The sequence below is a fragment of the Chenopodium album genome, chromosome 8 (genome assembly GCF_948465745.1).
Source record: "Chenopodium album chromosome 8, dcCheAlbu1.1, whole genome shotgun sequence".
NCBI classification, from domain to species: Eukaryota; Viridiplantae; Streptophyta; class Magnoliopsida; order Caryophyllales; family Amaranthaceae; genus Chenopodium; species Chenopodium album.
In genome coordinates this window covers 254,272-264,840 of record NC_137841.1, presented here as the reverse complement: position 1 = coordinate 264,840, position 10,569 = coordinate 254,272, and the positions used below count along the sequence as shown (strand labels likewise).

General features: G+C 34.6%; 1 protein-coding gene and 1 non-coding gene across 2 annotated transcripts; one reads left to right on the top strand and one right to left on the bottom strand.

Annotated features, from left to right (window-relative positions):
* Window positions 1-4,385: 4,385 nt before the first annotated feature.
* TRNAS-GCU (transfer RNA serine (anticodon GCU)) lies at window positions 4,386-4,467 on the bottom strand. The gene has a single exon. It is a non-coding gene; the product is annotated as a tRNA-Ser (tRNA).
* Window positions 4,468-4,572: 105 nt separating this feature from the next.
* LOC145641481 (G-protein coupled receptor 1-like) lies at window positions 4,573-9,632 on the top strand. The gene is made up of 9 exons (XM_081692290.1): window positions 4,573-4,806; window positions 5,006-5,037; window positions 5,170-5,339; window positions 5,535-5,629; window positions 6,066-6,167; window positions 6,275-6,331; window positions 6,757-6,900; window positions 8,128-8,198; window positions 8,790-9,632. Exons 1-9 carry the CDS (start codon window positions 4,609-4,611, stop codon window positions 8,902-8,904), a joined length of 984 nt encoding a protein of 327 aa, XP_081548416.1. The 5' UTR covers window positions 4,573-4,608; the 3' UTR covers window positions 8,905-9,632.
* The last annotated feature ends 937 nt before the right edge of the window (window positions 9,633-10,569 follow it).

Sequence of the window (10,569 nt, the reverse complement as noted above, 5' to 3'; positions counted from 1 at the left end):
ACAAGGCAACTAAAATACAACATTAAGTCACCAACAAGGCAACAAGTAATAGATAAGAGATTGTGCGATCTAGGGATGCTAATTAAGTGAGTCGATCACGAGCTAAGGGGGTGCTCGACTTGGCTCAAAAACTTTTTTCATGTGCTCACCTCGTGCTCATTAAAGTTTCAAGCCAATAAACCTCTGCTCGACTCGTGCTCAATCGATAAAGTTTTGACTTTCGAGTCAAGTAGCTCACGATCTGATCGTTGGAAAGAATGAAATTTATCATTAAACTGAATATTGGAATAAATTGGACTAAACTTAACTAGACTGGACTGAATGTTGTTTCTTAAAATACAACATTAAGTCACGAACTGTTGACAGGGTAAAGTCGTATCCCCAAATCAAAAGTAATACCTAAATCCTCTAACTAATGTAGATAGGGAAGTAGGGTCGAATCCACAGAGAAACGGATCTTTCTATTCCTAATTAACTAAAATAATCTAGATTATGAAGTAACCAATATTTATATTTGAATAAGAAACTAAACTACTAAGATTGAGAATAGGGAGAAAACAATATATAAAAGGATCTAGGACATAGGTTCACCAATAAATAATATTCCAGGGTAGAATATAATAATCATTCATCAATGCATATATTAATCAGATTATAAAGGGCTTTCGCTACGTATTATAATCACACAATTAATTTACCGGTATTAAATCTCATCTTTCGAATCTCGACCTAACCATTTATAAATTAACCTGCCTATTGAAACTAGACCTAAACATCAATTCTCATCTGTCGAATCTCGAATCAATATTGCCAAACTCATGCATAAAAGATCTGCGCAAATCTAGTCACAGAGCATTAAATCAATCAATAGGAAATTAATCTAACATTGACAATTAACAATAATAAATTACCCCTTCATATTATTTATGGATCCCCATAAACCCTAGAAATAAAACTACTCACACATAATTAAAACTAAACTGTCAAGACAATTAGAGGAGAAATGATCAAAGAAAGAGAATAAATTACTGAAATCAAACCAAGAGTTATATAGAGAGAAAATAATACTAAGAGTTTAAGAGGAGAGAGAAAAGAGTTAGAGAGAGAAAGTCTCGGAAAAATTAAGAAAGAGTAAAAAGAAGGTCAAGAAGTTCTAAATTCGTTTTACGGAGAAGTATTTATACTCCGTAAGAATCCTAAACTAAAACAAACTTAAACGACGCTAATCGTCTCCTAACAATAACACGCGCCCGATCGGGCGCGCCTTTTTATCCCTAATATTAAATCTCGCGCCCGGCCGGGCGCCAGCCTTAGCTTCTCCCGCCCGGCCGGGCGCGCCTCCGGGCGCCAGCCTCTTTGGCCGGGCGGCTCACTTGGGCCACTATTTGGACTACGATTGGGCTCCAATTCTTCGGGTCAATCTGGGTTTCCTCTTCCGGTCTTGAATACTCGGTCCAAATGCCCCGGTATCACCTATACCGAGCCCTTAATCACCGGTTCGATGGCTCTAACCGGCCCTGAGCTATAAAATCTGGTCGTGCTTCTCCAATGTTCGTGATTGCTCCGAAATATCTCGGGAAAATACTCCAAAAGTATAAATCCCTGCAAAAGTCAACTAAATCTACGAAAACACTATAAAACACCAATTAGTAATAAAAGTGGCTCTAAAGAGCCAAAAACACTACTAATTATGACCAAAGGACGGGGGTAAAATACTATATAAAATAGACACATCAACTGTCTAGTTTAATTGGTGTTTCTTTAAATGGTGTTTCTTAAACTAAACTAGACTAAAATAAACTAAACTGAACTGAACTAAACTGGACTAAGTTGCTCACAAGCTTATTGAATCGAGTTAGGGCTTGCTCAACTCGTGCTCGTTAACATCTCGAGTAGAGCCAAATTGAGCCGTATTTTGACCGATCTTTGACCGAGTCGAGTCCGAGTTACTCAATTCGATTAACACCCTTAGTGTGGTCTTTCAATTTCTGTAAGAGGGTTAATCCAAATCTATATAGTTTTGTCACAATGTAGAAAAAAAGGTGATCTAGAGTTCGTTATGTTGATGGTATAGGACACAATTTACAAAAGGAAAAAGATTTATTCTTTTTAGATGGTGACGTATTCTCAGACTGGCTTATCTTTTAGGTGCAATTCTTGGTAAGGGAATGTCCATTACATATAGTTGCTAAAATTCCGTTATAGAGGAGTGGTCATAATTTATAAAGTGTCATGTAGTACGTAAAAAAATCTTGAAAATATTATTATTTGTATATGCAATCCTAATAATTCGTTACCCATAGTGTTTATTTGAAAACAAAAAAGTCTAAAATGAAACTAAAATCGTTTTCATTATTCATTATAATCATGAACTAGATTAACCCCCGTGCGATGCACGATTTTAAAATAAGAATTGAATTATAGACTTTTAACACATACAGAAAGAAAATAACTACTTCCTCAGTTTTCCTAACTAAGGCCCTGTTTGATTCACCTTAAAAAATAGGTTAATTTGACTTTTACCACCAAAAAATTTTGACAAATTGTTTTTTACCACCTACTATTTTAAAAGTTTTATTTTACCACCAAATAAAAAAATTAAAGTTGTTTTTTACCACCAAATTACAACTCCGGTGACTGAAAAACGCAATGGGTCCCACTGTTTACCCTTTCCATCCAAATTACATGCTACCCACCCCGATTCATTTTTCCTATTGAATAACCCCAACAACAGAATTGAATTTCCTTCACTTTTCTCACCTTCCTCTCATTAACTGCTCTTAATTTTGCTCTCTCACCTTAACTTTTAATTTCTGACTTTTCTCTTTCAATTTTTTTACTTTTCTTCGAGCTTTCATATCAATTGTTTGCGTAGAGACGAATACCTGAACCACACAACCCAGCCTTGAGTTCGTCACTTTCAACAAGGGGGGACTTGAAAGCATGCGACTTTTTCGACTTCACCATCAACGATTCGAGAATCTAACAGCGAAAGGTACTTTTGTGTGTTTGCAAAAAGAGTGAAATGTCCATTTAAGGTGTATGATGTGAGATTGGTGAAGTCAAAAACTTTGCATATCAAGTCACTGAGATTGAAACAACTTTGCAAAGAGAACTCCACACTTACATTTCCTCTCTCTTGAAGGAAAAAACTTAAAGAAGACTTTACCTCCTGCAAAATCACACTTAACAACTTCAGTAGTTGTACCAATTCAGCTTAATTACAATTTCATAAACCTAATTTCAATGCAAATCATTGATTCACAAAACCCCCAATTTCAAACTTAACATGAACCCTAATTTTACAAAAACACAATTTGGGTTTTAATTGCTAAGTTGTAGCAACAAATTGTGGATTAACTACCTCGTTATCTCAAATTATATGAACATTCGAACAAAATTATTGAATCAATTCAAGTAAATCAGGTAATTAAATGTGCGAAAAAACGACTTACCTCAATTGCTTCAATTCTCACTTTTCAACCCAATTCGTAAAAAATTATGTGGAATATTGATGTTTGTGGCTGAATCCATGAGCTTTATGTTGTAATTTGAGAGAATTGGGAACAATTGATGTTTTTCAATCGTTGAATGATTAAGCCATGGTTTTATAGGCCGGAAAATCGTGACCAAAACGAACAAAAATCAAAAAGTAGTCATTGTAGTGGGACCCATTGCGTTTTTCAGTCACCGGAGTTGTAATTTGGTGGTAAAAAACAACTTTAATTTTTTTATTTGGTGGTAAAATAAAACTTTTAAAATAGTAGGTGGTAAAAAACAATTTGTCAAAATTTTTTGGTGGTAAAAGTCAAAATTTCCTAAAAAATAATATTAAGTAAAAATAATTTTAGTTCAGTAACAATAAGTTCAGTTCAGTAAAATTAATTTCAGTTAAGTAAAAATAATTTTAGTTCAGTAAAAATAAGTTCAGTTCAGTAAAATTCAGTTTTCTTAAAGAAGAATTATAATAGAAAATCAGTAAAAATAATTTCAGTTCAGTAAAAATAATTTAAGTTCAATAAAAATAATTTCAGTTTAGTAAAAAATAATTTCAGTTCAGTAAAATTAAGTTCAGTTCAGTAAAAATAAGTTCAGTTCAGTAAAAATAATTTCAGTTCAGCAAAATTAAGGTGAATCAAACAGGGCCTAATTACTAATTAAATATGAATATACAATTCCCAAAAGTGCATAATTTTCATATTTAATTAGAAAATTTCAATTAAATTATATTATTAGCTATTGTTAACAACTCGTAAATTACTAAATTTTCATATTCAATTTCCTAACTATTATTAATAATTACTTCCTCAATTTTCCTAACTAATTTCTAATTAAGTTAATTGAAAACAAAAAAAAATACAGAATATAGAAAGGAATAAAAAATACGTCGCCTGAGAGATTCGAACTCTCGCGGGGAAACCCCATGTACTTAGCAGGCACACGCCTTAACCACTCGGCCAAAGCGACATTTTGATGCTACCTTTTGAAAAGTAAAGGTATTTAAATAAAGAAAAAAGTAGGCAATAAGTGGTAGTTTAGCAAAGAAGAAAACCAGACAAAGGCAAGTGGTGGGTGGCGTTGGAAGAAGAGAAAAAGGAAGAGGCGAAAATGGCGGCGTCGGGAGGTGGCGGTGGTGGTGGTGGTGTTGGGAGTTTGTCCGGCGGAGATCGAGAAATACTAGCGACGGTGAACATGGTTGCTTCAACTTTGTCATTGATTGGATCTAGCTTCATTGTCCTTTGTTACATTCTTTTCAAGGACCTTCGCAAATTCTCCTTCAAGCTCGTCTTTTATCTTGCTCTCTCTGTAACATTCTTTATCTCTCCTTACTATTTCTTTTTTTAATTAACAATCACTGCTGCTATGTATCTGTCAAATTGTCAATTGCATTTTTAGGTCATTTTTTACGATTTCCTCTCAGACTTCAATATCCATCATTTTCTGATATTATTTAGTAGCCAGTAAGTTTATTTGGATTACATTGTGGTTTGATTTCTGATTGCAGGACATGCTTTGCAGTTTTTTCAATATCATTGGGTATGTTTGTATGTAATGTCCAATTGTCCATCGCATCATTTATTATACTGCTCATTCATGTACTTAAATTCTATGATTAGTTGTGATATCTACACACACAGTGTTAATTATATGGTTTCCCATTCTATGTAGCGATCCATCTACAGGCTTCTTCTGTTATGCTCAGGGTTATAGCACTCATTTCTTCTGTGTCGCGTCATTTTTATGGACAACCACTATAGCTTTTACCCTTCATCGTACTGTTGTGCAACACAAGACTGATGTTGAAGATTTAGAGCCTGTTTTCCACCTCTACGTATGGGGTATGCATGTTTTCCATGTCGATCTATCTTTTGTTGTTATGCCCTGTCCATTTCTACATTGTCATCATTCTCTTCAATTCATCACCTTGGTCTGTTCGCCTTATCTCATTTTCTTACAGGCATGGCAATGAGTCTTGCTGCTTATCTTTTTTTCCTCGTCTTTAATTGAATTGAGTGCCTTTTGTATTTATTCAGGAACTTCTCTGGTCATGACTATCATGCGCTCTATCGGTAATCATCATAGTCATATACGTGCTTGGTGTTGGTCCCAAACAGGCCGTGCAGGAAAGGCAAGAACAGAATGATATACCTCTAGTTATTTTGTGATAAATTTTGAATAGTTCTAGACCTTGTTAAGTTGTTAGCTTCCTGACCTTAATGCAATTTGGTTTAATTAATTTATGAATGTTTACTTCCATCTTTTCATAAGTATCATAACTAATGCGTTTACTTGTTAAAAAAAAAAAAAAAAAAAAAAAAAGAACTCCCTTTGGTGACCATTCCGTGCTTTTGACATGTGAATGGGGAATAGCTAATGAGAAAGAAGATAAGTGTAATTGTAATTTGACAGACATTAATTCGTCTTAACGTGTTTTCAAATCAGAATATTGGCTACTTTTTTTTTTTTTGAAAGGAGAATGGCTACTTAGCTACTAAAAAATGAAGTTGACGGCTCATTTCTTAAATGCTTGTGTTTGATGTTAATCCGACTGTCTTAACCCGCAGGTTGTCCACTTCGGAACATTCTATGCTCCACTTTGGGGTGCGATTCTCTACAATGGTTTTACATATCTTCAAGTGATTCGCATGCTGAAAAACGCAACTCGTGTATGTACTGACTCATGCACAAAAATGTTATTTCATTGCACAGACCAATTAACTCTCTCATGCTGATCATTCTAAGGCTAAATATTGAAATGCCCTTGTAATTTCAGATGGCAGCTGGCATGTCGGACCGGGCACACCAATCTGATGCTAGGCCAGACATGAGAGTATGCTTTAGTTTGCTGTATCTTCTCTGCCAATTGCCTAAATCTTTGATGCATTGCATTATTCATGTCATTAGCTGTTCTTCCATGTTTATCACATCTGCTTCATGCTCTATTTATACTTAATTTTTTTTTTCTCTTTGCAGATTTATTAATCAAATTATAAATTTTATTACTTGTAGCCTCAACTGTCTTATACCTTAAGTGTCATGGTTTCTGTATGAGGCGTTTCTGCTGTCTTACACAACTTCTTATGGGCCTTGTAGCTCATTACTACAAAAGGAAGCTTTAGGCCCATATTATACGAAGAATTAGATGGTTACATGAACATACTTACCAATGAATATTGACTGATTGCTTTATTATTTTTGGAATTTTTTTTAAGGTCTTGCTAACCCTGGCGAAATCTCAATTTTCTTTTTTTTTAGGCCTTAAACCGATGGGGTTATTATCCTCTTATACTTATTGGCTCATGGGCTTTTGGCACGATAAATCGTATTCATGATCTGATTGAACCAGGGCATAAAATCTTTTGGCTTTCTTTTCTTGATGTGGGGACTGCTGCACTGATGGTAATATCAAGTTCTTTTTGATAATTTTACTGGATGGAAAGAAAGGGGTTTATTCTTCTGTTTTTGCTATTTTTGTGCAAATTACAATTGATCCTATGCTGTACCAGGCAATAAAGCTGACTCTTCAAATGTCTTGATCATGTGATTCATGTCCAGCATTCTTTTGTCTTTTTATTTTATGATTATTTTGTTTACAGCCAGATTTAGTTGCCTAGGTGGATCCTCAATTTACAAGATGCTACACTATGAGGTTGTAGGATCCAAGACAGACCGAAAACATTTTTGGGCCCCTCACTTTAAAGAATGCTACACTCTGAGGTTGTAGACTCAGTTTGTACTTTTAGGAGTGTCATGGTTCGGAAATAATAGTTACAAGTATACTTATAAATAATGGGATGTCCGGAACAAGTATACTTGTAAATAATGGCTTATGATTGAATTTAATGATATGGCATTATTTTATATATATATATATATATATATATATATAAATAAAAAAAAAACTTTTTGTAAAATCACTTTATATTTAGGGATGTCAGTGGGGTGGGTCAAGTACCCGCTCCATCCCCGCCCCAGTGGGGCAAGGATGGGTCTTGGTTTAGCGGGCTGTGGGGCGTGGATGGGGATAATAATCATACCCGCCATGGGTGATGGGGTGTGGGTGGAATTTACGTCGTACCCGCCCCGTCTTACCCAATCCGCTTTGTACTCGCCTCATCCCCATCTCACACCTACATCTATATATTTTTAAAAACAAAATTATACACTATTATGTAAAATAAAATAGTAGATATAATAATTTGTAATACACTAATATTATAACTAAATAAGTGTGTAACATTAACAATTTTTTTTTTTTGTTAATCTATATATTAATTATGTTGGATTGTGTATTGGGAGGTGAGGATTAGGCGGGTCTTAGGTGGGGATTAAGTGGGGATGGAAATCCAAGTGGGGGGTGGGGCTGGGATGGGGATGAATTTTGGACCTGCCGCGGGGATAGGGATGAAAATTTTAGGTAGGGATGGGAAGGCCAACATCCGCCCCGCCCTGCCCCGCTCAATTGACATCGTCATATTCTTATATAAAAAGGATTGGGACAATGTAAAAACTGTTTCTGGATAGGAGAGATTATTTGTTCACTTGTTAGTTGTATATACTCCATTTTGTTGCAGTTTATTGATATTCAGAATCAGGTTCATCTTCTATTGTTTGGTTGTTTGTCAGGGCCTTTTCAACTCAATAGCTTATGGTCTCAACTCTTCTGTGAGGCGGGCTATTTATGAGAGATTGGATCTGTAAGTAAAGGAAAACTACAAATATTTTATCTGATCTTAGTCATATAACCTGTGAATATTCCTTTGTTATTGGAGATTTGGATTAATAAACATAGTTGCTGCTAGAAATAGTTATATGTTAGAATTTTAGCTAGCAAGTTTAAATGTATGTTTGGTGGTGTCCTCTGTATATAGTTTTTTTTTTTTACCATTCCAATCATCTAGTGCCACAATCCTATTTTGGCTCTTAAAAACTCCTTCACTCTTTTTGTTGCATGCTTCATTGTGCACTGAACTGGACTTTAGTATAGGCAGCTATTTGATACTCAGATGCCCTAAAACCCACTTGGGGACTTCTAATTGCACCAAGCATACAAAAACATCTGGGTGTATTCATATTCACCCCTTAGGCACATTTGTCTTCTTGCTAGGTGGAATTTCAACAATGTCACTAATATGTGGATTGTCAAGTAGCACAGCTGTAACTTGTGACAGCAGTTAAATCTATCCCCATCCCCCTGGGTTTTTGTTTTCAGAATACTATTTCTGCATTTAGCTGATACCTGTTACTGATTTTGTGGTCTGATTTGTTATGCCTCTATTACTCATCAGAATTTGGCCTGAGAGACTGAGAAGATTGGATTTGCCACTTCGGATTTCAAAAGTTAGAGGGAAACAAGAGGAAAGTGAAATGGTCCCCCTAAAATTTCAAGAACAGCAACAATAATTTGATACCTCTGGGTCCTGTTGTATGATTCCTTGAGAGTAATGGGAAGTTTTAAGGCACAAACAAGGGAGTTTTCTCTTGTATACATCACGGTATGAGTTCCAGCTTGTGGGAGATGTTGACCTGGTGTAGCAGACTAGCTTCTGAGACTTGAACTTTGTCCAAATATACCTTCCAAGTTGCTAACAGTAGGCCAGCATTGATTGATTTTCGAGGGGAGGGTATCGCTTCATTTTGGGTTATGCAAGGATGTAAAAGATTTTCTGGTCTAGGGTAGCCTGTGACGGAGTGGCAATTATTTTATTTCTTGATATGATTTAATGATGTGGTGACAACTGGTGAGAGCAATTGCAGCAATCATAGGTCTCCCTCTCTTGTGGTAATTTTGATCTACATTACTAGTGTGATTTAAATATTCTCTGTTGTATAAGAGCTATCAAAAGTGTTTGCAATTGTGATATTGGGGTATTAGATTTGTGCGGCTATTCTGCAAGTCAACCATTTGGTAGAGCTTTTGTGATGAAAACGATAGTGCTGAGAAATTGAGGATAGCTGCTCCAGTGATGAGTCATTGCTAGTGTAGTGACTGCAATTCTATTATTTTGTGGCAAAAGAACATGATTGTAGTTTTTGAATTTTATAGAAACAAAAATATGACTTCTGTATTTTCCGTACCTTAATTGTGATCATATAGTCTAACTAATAAAAGAATTAAATATTAACTGTAATATATTGTTGATATTTACTTGGTACAAGTATTACATTATTATAATTTTACTAAAATATAATTGCATACGAACTACGAAGTACAGTATTATTTTGTCAAACTTAAAAAAAAAAAAAAAAAAAAATTTACTAAAATATAATTGCATACGAACTACGAAGTACAGTATTATTTTGTCAAACTTAGAAGGTAATGTTTATTGCATAACTAGTTTTGTGCCCCTGCGATGCCCGGGTTGTTTATAAAGTCTATTTAAATGTAACCAACGTGGCGCGACACTCAAATTTTATTTTATCAAAAATAAAACTTTAACTAAACAATTTTATCCTAAAATTCTATTCAAAATAGAATTCTAAACTAACTTTTTTATCTTATAAAGTCAATTTGAACCTATCCAACGTGGCGCGACACTTGGCGAAAAATTAGAATGCCAAGTGTCGCTGCCTCGTGACCTGGCTAAAAGTTTAGCTTTATATATTAGTTATATATGATTAACAAAATTTATCAAAACATCATTGTTTTAGGTGGGACCTGACTCAAGAGAAAAATAAGTTTTATTCAATGGGATTACGTACTCTGTATGAAGCATTGTATAATAAAGTTCTATACTTATATACCGTATAACATAACCAATGCCCCTTTGATTAATGTTAGTGACTTTATACAAAAAAAAAAAAAAAAAAAAAAAAAAGGAAATTGTGGGCACTTGTTGGAAATGTCTTAGTAAATAAAGTATATATTTTCCCTGTTATAATTATTATTATTTATTAATGCTTATTGATACAGGCCATGTTTGGTAATTGGCTTTTTAATGGCTTTTGGCTTTTTAAGGTGGTCAAACAGCCAAAAAATGTGTTTGGTAATTGGCTTTTTAGTCAGCGAAAAAGCTGGCTTTTAAGCCAAAATGAAAAAGCTGCTTTGAGTAGCTTTTTTGTTGGTTT

Coding starts and splice junctions, on each gene's coding strand:
- LOC145641481 (XM_081692290.1), top strand. CDS start 4,609: ATGGCGGCGTCGGGAGGTGGCGGTGGTGGTGGTGGTGTTGGGAGTTTG. Junction 4,807..5,005: donor TCTTTTATCTTGCTCTCTCT/GTAACATTCTTT, acceptor TTCTGATTGCAG/GACATGCTTTGCAGTTTTTT. Junction 6,901..8,127: donor TGGGGACTGCTGCACTGATG/GTAATATCAAGT, acceptor GTTGTTTGTCAG/GGCCTTTTCAACTCAATAGC.